The sequence below is a fragment of the Bombina bombina genome, chromosome 6 (assembly GCF_027579735.1).
Source record: "Bombina bombina isolate aBomBom1 chromosome 6, aBomBom1.pri, whole genome shotgun sequence".
NCBI classification, from domain to species: Eukaryota; Metazoa; Chordata; class Amphibia; order Anura; family Bombinatoridae; genus Bombina; species Bombina bombina.
The window spans coordinates 886,804,790-886,820,148 of NC_069504.1; the positions used below are offsets into that span (position 1 = coordinate 886,804,790).

Below are 15,359 nucleotides of genomic sequence, written 5' to 3' on the forward strand. Positions count from 1 at the left end.
TTTACAAACTTTCTCTGCTCTGGGATATTTCCTATCATTCCACTTGACGGAGGGAAAAGAAAACTACTGGACAAGTTTGGTCTGATAGAGGAATATCCCACGAGCATTACAGTTTGTGATTGGATGTAGGATATTTAAAAGCTTGTGCTTCCAGGTATATGGTACACGCGGGAAGAAGAAATGGCTTGAGAAGCCGAGAAACACATAGCAGTTTTTTAAATACCTTTTTAATACCTTAGGCAATCATTTTAAACATTTGTACAATAGAAGTTTGATTCTTATTAAAGCACGAGTGTTTCTACACATCCAGCATTGGCTGGAGCAACGGGTACTATTACCAAACACAACCAGTCAGTGAGCTGGGACACTAAGAGATCCCAGCCTGCCATATATATCACACAATAGGGCTCCCATTTTTGTGAGTATGGTTATACACCATGTTGTTATGTCGACATTTTGAAAGATTCATGCAGTTGCACTAGGGGCACCTTTTGCCTGTTTTGTTTCAACAGAGTGAGAGTGAAGTGGAATTTATCAAGAAGAGCAGCCATTGCATCCGTTCGATTTCAGTAGTCATTTAGATCATTGCTCAACCTTTTAATCCAGTTTAAAGGGATATATCCAAAATTGTACTATGTGGGAAATCTGACTGGTATTCATATAATCTGAATTGCCATATTAAATGTAATATAGGGGACTTAAATTATAGGTCTCTGTGGAATACAGGTATATATGCTATTCATATTCAATTGCATTGTATTTGCGCCCCCCTAATCTGCTATAGGGATTTATCCAATTAGTGTTTGTTTTTTGTATTATAAAGAAGCTGGATTTTTAATATTTGATCAAAACAGGAAATGTATGTGCTGTTTAATATGTGAACTGATCATGCGTAAAAACATAAACATTTGAAGAAACAAAACAAAAAATAAAACAAATCAACAACCAAGATACACTATTCAAAATAGAAAAGTCCAAACATCAACTAAAAAGCTGCATAGAAAGGGCTCTCTGGTGGTCACAGGGGCGTATTTTGGCATAGGCAAATAAGGCACTTGCCTAGGGCGAAAGATTGGGGGGCCGCACTTTTTAAGTCTCTGTTGGGAACAACAGGTGACTTAAATAGCACTATTCATATGTAGATTTTATATATATATATATATATATATATATATATATATATATATATATATAATACAAGACTGGCACCAGAAAAAATGAAAAATCCTGGTTAATGCTCACCCTTAATTATAAGTGGTAGCAGATGTGCAGTGCACAGAGGTAAAAAAGGAGGATTGACTCCCGTGGAGAGGGAGAGTCACGAAAAGCTACCCACCCCTACACAGGGCATTCCAGTATACCCTTATCAGATTAAGCTGGACGAACCCCCGTAGCAGACAGCTACTCAATTGCTCCACAGGATGCACCACATTACCTGTAAAGGCCTCAACCTTACTACGGTAAAGGGTGATACTGAAACCTGAAAAGCAATGTGGCACCAGGGACCCCACGTAAGTCTGTAGTGGACACTACATACGAAACAGACTCTCTGAAGGAGGGTAAGACATAACAGTAGACATAATGGCAGACATTGTTTTACTTACTACGCTGAGAGAGGCGTTGCTCCTTTGCGGACCAGAGAACCGTTGACACACCTAGATCTGGGAAGTATGTATTGAAGTTATGGTCTTTTACTGGAGGGTTATGAATAAGGACTGAATTGCTTTGCTTTACTAACCACGCTGACAGTTGCTTTCTGGACTAAGCATTATTTTGCATCATTAACCCATCTAGATTCTGGCTACCAGTATTGCAACCATGGGGGTGCACATTGAAGATTTTTAAAGGGCCATTCTTACGTATGCATAAGTAAAAAGTGGTATTGGGATACAGAGGAAAAATTGAATGAATCATTTAACTCTTGAGCATAACAGACAGGGAGCTCCCTGCCAAATAAAGGGTACCCTTCTAATGTAGTCCTGCGGACTTGATGTGACTCTTATTGTTTGTGGCTTAGTGTAACTAGTATGATTAAAAGTAGATTGTGTTGCATATCGCAATTATTGTCCTGATTTAATTAATTATTTTCCTCTAGGTTTGTGCCAGATAAGGGTATACTGGATTGCCCTGTGTAGGGGTGGGTAACTTTTTGTGACTCTCCCTCTCCATGGGAGTCAATTCTCCTTTTTTTTCTTATATATATATATATATATATATATATATATATATGAACTGTGTACACATGTGCTAATTCAACCCATCTGAGTATATGCAAATGTTCTACAAACCGTGGTAAACATTTACTTTGGAAATGTCATGTAAAAAAAAAGTCACATTACACTTTAACAAGAAAATATTATGGCCCAAAATGCCTAAAATATGGAAGTGGGGGTGGCAGCAGAATTTTGAATGCCAGCACAAAACATAAATAAGCCACTGGGTGGTCAGGAATACTGCTGTCAAAGTGTCTAATTTTGTCTTTGCAAAATATTGGTGGAGTTTAGATAATCTGGTTCTCTTATTGACTGAATGGCTTTACATTTGACTCAACAAAAACATGTAAGTGGTAAATCACATGGCTGTTCTATTGGATTAAACCTATATTAGAATAGTGACGGATTTAAAGGCACATAAAAGGGCAAAAAAATGTCCTAAGCTAGATGCAGTGAGTAAAATGTGACAAATGTGTAGTTGTAATCAATGGACACTTTCAGTTCTGGACTGGAAGTGCTTTACTGCTCCACAACTGAATTAAACTATGATATACTTAACCCCTGCTGGAAGTTAAAGGAAGAAGGAAACACGTCCATTGGGAATTTTAGATTAACAAATGTGCATATTAGTAATTTTGTACTTGCGCCAGAGTGACTTTTTTTTTTTATACATAATACTGAACAAATAATTTGCTGTGCATCTGCCACTGAAACATCTTTCTTCTCCTGGTAAATAATGTAAATATTAAAAGATGTTAGCTCTTGCTTTTTATTCATATGCTATTGGCTTTCTGTCTTCACCTTCCAATAATTTATTTCTCAGTACTTATCATTTTTGTCTCTTAATTTTCTCTGTCATCTGCGCTCATTCACTTTCGCAGTTCGTCTCTCTGCTATCTTCTTCTTTCTCCTCTATTTCCAACCCCTTTTCCTATTCTCTCCCTGTTCATCTCTAGATAACACTTTCTCTCATATTAAACTTAAAGGGACAGTATACTGTAAAATACTGTAACAATGACTTGTTATTCCTGCGAAAGAGTATAAGATGTATGAGAAATTGCATTTTCAAACTTATTTGTGTATATGAAATAGCTGGTTTTGTGCTTTGAAACCACAGCCTATTACAATATTACAATGGGTTGACCTTGCAGGTAACATCATATCTCATTATTATTATTATTATCAGGTATTTGTAGAGCGCCAACAGATTCAGCAGTGATAAATTATGTTATCACTTTGTGTACACACACAAATGCTTCCTTATCTGATATTTGTCTGTAAACCAAAGTGCAATAGAACAATGGATTATTATCATTTTATTAGATGTCTCTTCTACACCTCACTGAGAGTGTAACTTCTTCTGCTGTCTTTGTTTACACAGTCTGTCAATAGCCTAGACTCCAGTATAAAAATTTTCAGTATACAGTAGGTGGGGATACCACAGGCTAAATCAGCTATTTCAAATGCCGAAATATGGGTAAACGAGCTACAGGTAAAATAGACCATTGGGAACAAATTAAAGAGGAGAACATTTTTGGGTAAAATATCCTTTTAAAGTGAGCAGAAAGTCAGGAACACGAAAGTTAAAAAAAAACCTTTCATGACACAGACAGAACATGCAATTTTAAAAGACTTTTTAATTTACTTTTATTATCAAATGTACTTTGTTCTCTTTGTATCCTATTTTGATAACCATAGCTAGGTAGGCTGAGGAACAGTAGTGAACTACTGGGAGCTAGCTAGTAATTGGTGGATACACTAAAGCCTCTTGTCATTGGCTCACTAGATGTGTTCAGCTAGGCGCAAGTACTACATTGCTGCTCTAGTTCTGGCATTAACTATATATTTACACATTCACACACAGTTCTCAAGAAATACTGCAATAATTAAAGTGTTTTCTTTTTCCCCTCTCTTTAATGATTTATGCCAATGATTTACAGTTGAGTGGTAAAAACAAATGAGTGGCCTAGTTTCAAATAATTTTCCAGGGAGAAAAAGGTCTCTGACTGTTATTGTTCTGTAAAGCTGCCTGACAGTGCAAAGAGTTTGCCTAAGACAACCAAAGAGGTTTTTTTCTACCTCCTCATCATTGAGTGCTCACTCAGCCTAGACAAGCAATTACAAATTCGTCAGCAGCTTTACTTTGTTGGCAAAAGGGACATTCTAAAAATGACGTTCTAATACAAGTAATTTAAAGAGTGATGGATGATCGCATGCTGATCCGATTCAGCTATCTGGGGAATCTGTGCTTCCTTTTTTTTTTTTGTGGCACCTCTAGCCTATTAATTATTTCCAATCTACTTCTAGTAGATTGGAAAAAAAAAACAACCAAAAAAACATTTCATCCAAGCTGAATACAAAGTTATAAAAATGTGCAAAATCTTTTTATATGCACACTTTCTCAGGCATCAGCCTCTACTGAGCATGTGCAAGAGTTCACAGTATATCCGTAGGTGCATTTTTTGATTGGCTGTCACATGATACAGGGGGCAGGAAAAAGTGGCTTTGAAATAGGTCAGAAACAAATCTAGTACTCATTTGAAATACAGACTACTCCCTTTATTATCCATTCCCCAGTTTTGCATAAACAATACTGTTATATTAATACACTTTTTATCTCTATGATTACCTTGTATCTAATCCTCTGCAGACTGCCCCCTAATCTCAATGCTGACTCATAAATAACTACACAGGAGTGAGCACAATGTTATCTGTATGGCACACATGAACTAACAGTGTCAAATGAACTAAGATAAGAGGCGGTCGTTATCGGCTTAGAAATCAGTTTATGAGCCTACCTAGGTTTTGCTTTCAACAAAGAATACCAAGAGAACAAAGCAAATTTGATGATAAAAGTAAATTGGAAAGTTGTTTAAAATTGCATGCCCTATCATGAAAGTTTAATTTTGACTAGACTGTCCCTTTAACAAGACATAAAAGTAGTATACGTAAATGAATTTCAGTATTGAATACAAATATTTTTTGCATTACACGTTAAGTTTAATTATGGCAGTTTCTGAAATAACTACAATGTGGTTTGTTTAGTATATTGTAATCATGACAATGTTTGCATCAAGTCTGATTAATACATGCAGCAAATAGCAGTCAGGTCTCTGAGCAGACAAACGTGAATGATGGTTAAAGGGACACTGAACCCACATTTTTTCTTTTGTGATTCAGATAGAGCATGCAATTTTAAGCAACTTTCTAATTTACTCCTATTATCAAATTTTCTTCATTCTCTTGGTATCTTTATTTGTAATGCAAGAATGTAAGTTTAGATGCCGGCCCATTTTTGGTGAATAACCTGGGTTGTTCTTGCTGATTGGTGGATAAATTCATCCACCAATCAAAAAGTGCTGTCTAGAGTTCTGAACCAAAAAAAGCTTAGATGCCTTCTTTTTCAAATAAAGATAGCAAGTGAACGAAGAAAAATTGAAAATAGGAGTAAATCAGAAAGTTGCTTAAAATTGCATACTCTATCTGAATCACAAAAGAAAAAATTTGGGTTCAGTGTCCCTTTAAGGCATATATACATATGCTCCATGGATAGTAAAAGCTATCACTAAAACAGCTATAGAGCATTTACTAGAAACATGTTTGGGAGTGTTGTCAGTGAGACTTCCTGGCTTTATATACAGCTACTAATACAGTTTGGTTGGAGTGCTTAAACCGCAGGTGTTTATGATAGTGTATGAGTTGTATATAAAGCCAGTAAGCCTCTTTCTATTTTAAAGAGAGAAGGAATGATTCAGACTTCAAAACCAGATTATTGCAGTGACAGAACCAGTCAATATTGTTGTGATTCCTTGGAGACTAATGATTGGCTAAGCAATGTGTGTCCATATTGTGTAAGTAGATCCCAGTTTTATTATAAAAGTATAGACAATTTATGCAAGTAATAATTTGTCTATATTTGCACAGGGATATGATTATGCGCCAATACCCTCTGTTTTGTGTAACTATTTGGTCTTATCAGCATCACTCCCAAGTATGTCTTTAAACTGTCATGTTCTGTAAGGTCTGGGAACCAAACAGGATTTCTGAATCTGACATAGGGCTCACTTCCATTGAGTTGTTAAAAATGGAGCCGTAAGCTACGGAAGTTCCCGACAGCTAAAAGTAATTTACGGCTCTATTTTAGTTCCAGGTTTCCATTAAAATATTTTGCACTTTGCGTACAGCCGCTCGTGTAGGTGTAAGTTAACATTGTGTTAGCGCTTCCATCCGACGTTGGAGTTCTTGAAAATCAAGTTAGTTGGTATGGTAACCCGACCTTACACTATCAAATTTACGTTTAATGTCTGTGCTCCTTACCTGTGATCACCTCTAAAGAGAAACAAAACCAAAGATACACTTATTTATATAATACATATTTTTTAACTATAAGCAAATACTATTTTTTATTATAATTATAGTTTCCACTTTATTAATATATGTAATATCTATTGCTACCCTAGGCATAGGTCTAGTTTGAATTCTGTAGATATGTGCTTGAATATATTTTTATATGTAAATACATACTGATATTTCCATAAAAACATAAGTACAACTATTCCTATACATGGGACAACAATAAATATTACATATATAACAATTTATTTCTACATGAAATACTTGTATTATTTGTAAGTTTTAAAATTTCAATGGGACATATGTCTCAAAAAGCTCCTTTTTCCTCTTTTACACCTAGTTGAGCTAGGTGTAATTTTTTTTATGTATTGACAGCCTCCAACAGTGTATTAACAGTTTGCGCTGTCATTGGAAACCTGGTATGTTATCACTTAACAGCTTCTAAAATATTTTCCGCTGCTGGAGTCCGGCTGCCGAAATTGAGGTATAACATTCCATTGGAAGCAGTCAATAAACAAAATTGCTTCCTACAGCACATTTATCGGTTTGCGAGTGCACACAAAGCTAATTAGGGCCCAATGGAAGCGAGCCCATAGTCTTTTGTAGTTGGTTTTAATCATCTTGTTAACCTTTGCATAATATTTCATGTGTCGTCTTTATATCTTCCTATATAAATCCTTCCACGCACTAACGGTGTCTATAACTCAAGTTTTTTATATTCCCTACACATTATGTCCCACGACTTTACTAACTTGTATTTCCTAAAATATAGAAAGAAGATCTGTTCTTTGTCTACACAAGATGTCATCGACAGGTAATCTATTTATTTGAGTTCCTTGTGATTAAGGCTTTGTATTAAATTAAGGCTAAAACAATATGTTTAGGGTAATGCATTTTTTTAAGCACATAGCAAATACTTTTTTGAAGCAGTAAAGATACTGTAGTCACTCTCCAAATGCTGTTTTTGATGCGCTTCTCCCTTGGTTGCTTTTTATTGGTAGAAAGTAGACATGCAGCCCATCTACAGCCAATCAGATTAATTAACAGGCGTGTTCTTTTAGAGAACAGTGAAAAGTGCTATAAGCAAAGGCATTTTTATTTTTTTGAAAACTGGCACTGCTGTAGTTTAACCAACTTAAACGATTGCTAAATTTAAAATGTATTGACTTTTAATTAATATTTATAGTTTCTAGATACATTTTTATGTCCTTCCAATTCTGCAGTATTATGAAACAGTCAAATAGTTTGGATATTTAACATCTGTATTTACTATATAATACTCAGTAGCGGACAGACAAAGGGCCCTTATGCATACACCCCCCCCCCCAAAAGGTAATTCAATAGTAATAAATAGTAATAATATACATGCTGCTCTGTATAATGATTTTACATACAGACATACAGACAGATAGATAGATAGATAGATAGATAGATAGATAGATAGATAGATAGATAAGATGGACCTTCAGCCTGCACTTATAAAAGCTGTCCCTACATTAGTATTGTACACATTCTGCACACACCTATGTATATAGACTGGCTGCTATGGGCCTCCCAGCACTTGGGCCCTGGTGCTACTGCACCTGCTGCACCAATGGTAGTTCTGCCCGTAATACCCTGAAATACGAAAATACTATTACATGGAGCTGATCAGAGTATACATAACCCAGAATCTGTGTCCTTTGGCAGCTTTAAATGTGATAGGTTTTATATTGCCTAAAACGTTTTATGTTCATTTAGTTGAGTTTTCATATGCTGACATTTGAAGTGCTGAAATTATCTGCAGTTTAACCTGTTCAGTGCAGGGGAGTCAGTGAATAAAGCCCACAGGCTATTGAGGAACATTAGATAGAATGTCTTCAATTAGTGGCCACTTCAGCAATGAATAGGTTAATCCATGATATCATGGCCTAGGAGCAGGGCTTACCTGTGTTATCTGACATAATAGGCATCTTCTTATGGTGGCATTACAAATTCTGGCTAAATGAGTGACACTATTAGTATTGGGTATGTAAAGCTTTAAAGGGATACAAAACCCCAAATTTTTCTTTCATGATTCAGAAAGAGCATGCAATTTTAAACAACATTCTCATTTACTTCTGTTATCAATTTTTCTTTGTTCTTTAGGTATGTTTTGTTGAAAAGCGGGGACGCATGCTTAGGAGCAGGCCCATTTTTGTAGCACTATATGGCAGAAGTTTTGCAAGAATGTTAATCATTTGCAAAACCACTAGATGACAGTACTATTTCCTGCTATGTAGTGCTCCAGGTGCCAACCTAGGTATCTCTTCAACAAAGAATATAATTGGAACAAAGCAAATTTGATAATAGAAGTAAATTGGGAGCTTTTTGAAAATGGTATGTTCAGTCTGAATCAAGATTTCATATCCCTTTAATAATGGCTTTGAAATAGGATGAGCATTTGTAGAAATATCTGGGGGGGGGGGGGGGTTGTAGACAATCTAGCTAGTCTTGTTAGTCTGTATATAATATTGATTTGCTTCTGTATAGTAACATGTTTTATATACGGTATATACTAATATTAAAAGTTCTTTATAGCAGTATTAGAGAAAACATGTTTCATGATGACAGTAACAATTCTACCAGGGTAATAGTAATGCTAATTATAATAGTTTTGTATCCCAGTAACAGTGGTTTCAGTAATACTGCTTATACCATTCATATTAGTTCTATGTTCAGTACATTCTAGTGGATCCACAATCTGTAAAGCAGCAATATTGCATCTATGTTTGTTAGTAGTGACAGAGGTTGCATTGCAGGATTAGAGGTTCCAAATTCTGCTTAGCTATCAGTGTTTACTTGCAACAGTTTTTTTCTTTTTTATGATCAATTCATATTATTCATTTAAGGTTCTATTTTTCAGTATTAGTAGTTTCTGTTTCTTTATAACAGTGGTAAAAAAGTTAAAGTTTTCATACACCAATACATAGCAATATTTAGCATGTATATGATTTTCTGTTTCTTGTTTTCTGACTGCTAGTGCTAAAGGCTTTTTATATTCTATATACAGGTATGTGTCACTTAAAGTCCACAATACGTTCTATGAAATAGGACGATATGTGATTTGGATGTTCTGTGTGAACACTATAGTATATAAGTACTTAGCAAAGGCCTGCAAGGTAATACTGTACAGTATATGAGTTAAGTAAAAAAATAATGTAAAATACGGTATACTGTACATATGCTAACATGTATTCTGTACTTCCCACAGTTAATACACTGTACTGTACAGCTGTATGTACAATAAATACTTTTCTCATTTATACTGTTGCCCGAACGGATGTTATGTGGCGAATACCTATATAACAGTATACAGATTCTTGTTTAAATATTAGATGTTATATAGGTTAAAGCCGAGTTCACATTGTTGGAATTTTTTTCAGCTGGTTGATAGTCACAAAACAAAACACACAATACAGTAGTTCACAAACCTGTTAAAGGGGCATGGAACCCCAAAATTTTCTTTTATGATTCAGATAGAGCATACAATTATAAACAACTTTCCAATTTATTTATATTGTCAACTTTGCTTCATTCTCTTGGTATCCTTTATTGAAGGAGCAGCAATGTAATACTAGGAGCTAGCTCAACACATCTGTAAACCAATGACAATATGGGCTAGATTACAAGTGGCACGCTAAATATCACTTTCATGCAAGAAATATTAGTGCTCCACTGAGTAATACCAGCGCATGCTAATGTGTGTTGGTATTACAAGTAAAGCGCAATGCGAACACGACCTCACGTTCGCATTGCTGGGAAGCATTGCTCTCACAAGAGCACGCTTCCATAGGCTCCTACGGGAGCCTCGTTCTCATGCCATCAGACACGTCATGAGAACCTCACTCAGCACAAGGGGTAAGTAGCGCAGCGATGGCAGCAAAGTGTAAATATATATGTATATGATTATAGACATATACCTGTATATTTTATTTGTTAATATGTGTATATACACATATTAACACATAAACATATACTGTACATATATATTTACTAGGAACACACCGTTCCCATAGACCGCAATGTAAAGACACTTTTCAGTGACACCCCCCCACACACAGCCGCCGATTTTAGCCCCCAAAAATTGCTAAGTGCAGTTATCTTTTTTTTCTTTCTTTTAATATTATTATAAAAGAAAACTAACACTGTATTTTGGGGGCATTTGGGGCACAAAGAATCAAACTAGATAATGGCCGTAAATTGGAAAGTGTTTTAAAATTGTATGCTCTTTTGGAATCATGAAAGAAAACATTTTTTGGTTAAAGATGGCTGCCACACCTTTTAAAAAAAACGCCAATCGGCTGTAGCAAATTGATCTTTTTTGAAAAGACAAACATGGATGCAAGAAGAGAGGATAGTATATACAATTTACATGTTACTCCCACACCCCCTAGGAAATTACATGCCACAAATATCTCTAGGGTCAGAGAGGATATTAACACCCTAATAAATGGAGAAGTCTTAGGGGCCAAATGTTAGGGGCCTTCAGGCTCGTCGGAAACAACAGTTATAAAGCAGTGGTCTTAATACCACTTCTCCATAACTGGTCCGCTGCCTCTGAGGCTGCGGTCTGCAATCCACCTGATCCTATACGATTGTGCTGATTGACACCCCCTGCTTGTGGCTGATTGGCCGTGAATCTGCAGGGGGCAACAGTGCACAAGCAGTTCTGATGAACTGCTTGTGCAATGTTAAATGCTGACAGCGTATGCTGTCGGCATTCAGCGATGTCTCTCGGACATGATACGCTACAGCATATAATGTCAGACAGACATTGAGAAATTGGCTCCTTAGACTGGTATAGGCTGAGAACAGGGGTGAACTAATCAGCCAAGCAAATAGGACCTGGACCGATGGCCGAGCATGTCAGAGGGCCCACAAATTGCATCTCCATGGGTCCTGGTATGCTGCTTAAGCTGGGGCTGACAGACAAACATCCACTAATATTGCCCTATCAGTAACTAAGCAGTGGGTTTATTGGGGGCCCTATCAGTAACTAAGCAGTGGGTTTATTGGGGGCCCTAGCCCCAGAGTGGGGGCCTTGTGCCTAGATGTGGGGTTTGTTGCTTAGAGGGCCCTAGAGTCTGGGGGACCCTGTTAGGGGTCTTTCGCTGTAAGGACCATGGAGTGTAGGGTCTGGTCCTGGAGGTTGGGTGCCCTTTCCCTGGCCCTTGATGTTGGGGGTCCTAGCCCTGGAGGTTGGGGGGCCTGGTAGGGGTAAGGCAGGCAGGCTACCATGTTCATTTGCATACATTTGAATACACTTGGGTCAGTGTGAGACAGTGGGGGCCCTTCCCTAATTTTTGCCCAGGGCCCTGATTTGTCTCAGTCCGCCACTGGCTTCGAAGAGAACAGCTTTGACAGTTATACATCCAAATATATTAAAGTTATAACCGGTCAAAATGTTCAGTGCCGTTCACTGTATGAATGCTGTAATATTTAAAAAGAAACACAGGAATTTGTCAGTAGAGGAGCCAAATTTACTATTCTACACGTTAAAAATGCGATCTATTTAAAGCTGTGATGGCCAACTTCCTAACACATGGGGGCTACAGATCTGTATTTTAAAAGGTCTAAATGCAAAATTTTAGAGGCCTCAAGGGCTGCATATAAATTTATTGTTATACACAAATAATAATATATTTCCGAAAAATGTTCAGTGGCCCAAAGCCTGATTTAAGTAAGGTTGCAGGTTACCCTGTATTTGCTGTTCTCCCCTCCAGAGGACTATTTTAATTAGTGGGCAAACAAAGTGGCCGCTGCTCAAAATTCTCAAAAGCACCATTTTTTCTTCTGATTTTCCTAGGGGCCACAACAACTGTGGCACACATTCTTAGTTTTGCTTTTACCCAGGGGCTGCAAAATATAATGCAGAGGACCTCATATGGCCCATGGGCCACAAGTTTTCCATCCCTGATTTATAGCATAAGCTTTTTGCTCATCTCTCAAAACTTTTACTTTTAACTTGTAATACGAGTAAAAAATTCAACACCCACAAACACCTGCGATAATTGTTAGCGCTCCACAGGTAATCTAGTACTATATGGGCCTTTTTATTGCACTCACATAGAAGATGGATCCCCACAAATAAATAAACAAGTGTTCAGAAATAGGAAATATTACTACCCAGTAAACATTCAGGGCTAGATTACAAGTGGAGCAATAATTCCCGCTCGATCGTAAACACCACTAGAAGTTAGCTTTTTTTAAATTTATATGAATTAATTTTTATTGAAATTTTCAATTAAAGTATACATTAATTGCACAGTATACATTAAATACACAGTGAGATGACATAGGGGGAAAGGGGGTTAGGAACAAAGTAAATTAAATTAAAATAAAATAAGATAACATAGAATAACTTGATCAAGACAGATATACAGAGCATTGGATCCTTGTGTCTCTTATATGGATGAAACGTACACAGTGTGTTTTTCCTAGTCTCCATTCTGCTTTGAGATAGTCCATATTCATATATATAGTCCATATTATGGTAAAGTCCAAAAACAGTTTCAGGTATATTACGACAAATTTTACATTGAATAGTAATACAACTTGAAATGGAATGGCGCTAGGTTTACATTTCCAAAAGGGCTACATTAAACATAGTTAACCTATTATGTGCAAATATGTTTCAGAACTGATGGACGGACACCTGCATAGCTTTGTCAGAATAAATATGTGGTTATGTTTGTGATATGAGTGATTTAATTATTTCAGTGTTCCAATAGAATTCCATAGAGGCAAATAAATCTTTCTTCCCTTTGAATGTGTATGATATTCTTTCAAGGTTTAAGGTAAAATTCACCAGGTTTTCCCATTCAGTTAGTGTTGGGGGTTTAGGTTGTTTCCAGTATCTGGATATTAATCTTTTAGCTGAATTGATTAATGTTTGGAATAGGGAGGCTCGTCATTTGCAGGGTATTTTTGCTCTTCCATTTAGGAGGTAGATTAGAGATGATAAGGGTATCCTGCATTCATACAATTTTTCTATTGTGTTATGAATTGTATTCCAGAATGGTTTTAATATTTTAAAATTAAACCATAAATTTAGTAGTGTGCCTTTTTCACTGCAATCATGCCAGCATCTGTCTGATACCGAGGGGTATATATAGTGTAGTCTTGTAATTTGTAATTTAATATTTGTTTCTAGGGTGAGAACTAAGATTGAGCTCTTGTTTGTCGATGTGAGTATTTGTGTCTTTTCCTTTGGGGTAAGAGTGAGGTTAAGGTATTTCTCCCATTAAGAGATATATGAGGGGTCTGTGCTTGAGTTCAAATCTAAAAGGAGTTTATAGAATACTGATAATAGGTGTTTTGCAGGTGTTCCAGAGTTGCAGGCTTATTCAAAAGGGGTTAAAGGACGGAAGAAGTTGTCTCTGTGTATATGTGTGTTTATATAGTTTCTGGCTTGGAAGTAAGATAACCAATGTATAAAGGGATATTTCTTCTTTAAGTGTTGTAAATTGTTTTAGTGCTCCAGAGTGTACTTGAAATGGGGATATTGCCGGTAGAGTTGTGCATTGCATTGGGAGAAGAGATTCTATCAAAGGGGAGGTTTGGGTTATCTAGTAGGGTGTCAATGGTTAAGGTATGGTTGATATTTTTGGGTATTTTCGTATAATTTGGTCCCATATTTTCAGAGTTGCGGAGACTAAGGAATTTTCTCTCTTTGATGTAATTCTGTCTTGTGGTTGAAGGCCACACATACTTCCCAAATTACTAGTTAAGGTGAGGTCACCCTCCAGTTCCACCCATTGCTTGTTTGACAAATTTCTGTGCCAATTCCAGATACGGACTAATTGAGAGGCCTGGTAGTACATTAAAATATTTGGGATACCCAAACTCCCTTTTTCTTTAGTTCTGTATTTTAGGTGTTTGGACATTCTAGGGCGTTGGCCTTTCCAGATAAATTTGTTTATGAGCTTTTGAGTTTCTTTAAAAAAGGGAGGTGGAAGGGCTATAGGGATAGTTTGGAACAAGTATAAAATCTTTGGAAGTATTGTCATCTTAACTGCAGCTACTCTTTCCAACCATGATAATAGTTTAGAATGCCATGATATGAGGTCTTGCTTGATACCGGTTAGTAGTGTGGTGTAGTTATCTTCATAAAGTTCCTCCATAAATCGGGATTTAAACGTGCCTCAGTATTTAATTTTACCATCAGATATTTGGTATGGGTGATATTTGTTGATGTATTTTAGGGGAATATTAATATTCAAGGTTTTCGATTTGCTCATGTTTATTGAAAAGTTGGACCATAGGCTGTATAACGAAAAAAAAAATTCAAGATGTTTTAGGGTGTTAATGGTTTGGTTATGATCAGCAGGACCCCATCCGCAAATAAAGAGATTTTGTGTTCTTTGGTGCCTACTCTCGGGCCTTTGATTTGGGGGTTATCTCTAATTCTGCTAGCCAATATTTCCATAGTTAAGATGAAGAGAATCTGCAACAGGGGGCAGCTTTGTTTTGTTCCATTATGGATTGTAAAGCTCTTGGACAGATCACCATTTACCTTAATACGTGCACTTGGTTTATTGTAGAGGGCAAGTACCAGGTCTATGAAATGGTTGCTAGAGCCAAACATAGACAGAGCAACCAAAATAAAATTCCAGCTAACTCTGTCAAAGGCCTTTTCTGCTTCTATAGCTAAAAGTAAAAATTGGTCTGGTATATATTTTGTGTTGCTGATCAATTGTATGATTTTTTATTGTATTGTCCCTGGCTTCTCTTCCAGGAACAAATCAAACTTGATCTCCATTAATCAGTCTT

The 15,359-nt window shown here is 36.6% G+C and overlaps 1 protein-coding gene across 3 annotated transcripts in view; it reads left to right on the forward strand.

Annotated features, from left to right (window-relative positions):
* LOC128663863 (phospholipid scramblase 1) overlaps positions 1 to 15,359 on the forward strand; it is a 185,086-nt gene that overhangs the window by 47,531 nt on the left and 122,196 nt on the right. For all 3 annotated transcript variants that reach the window (XM_053718410.1, XM_053718412.1, XM_053718411.1), the window contains exon 2: positions 7,339 to 7,380. In XM_053718410.1, the coding sequence (XP_053574385.1) occupies positions 7,368 to 7,380 (13 nt within the window). In that variant the 5' untranslated portion in view covers positions 7,339 to 7,367. The remainder of the gene's footprint in view (positions 1 to 7,338; positions 7,381 to 15,359) is intronic.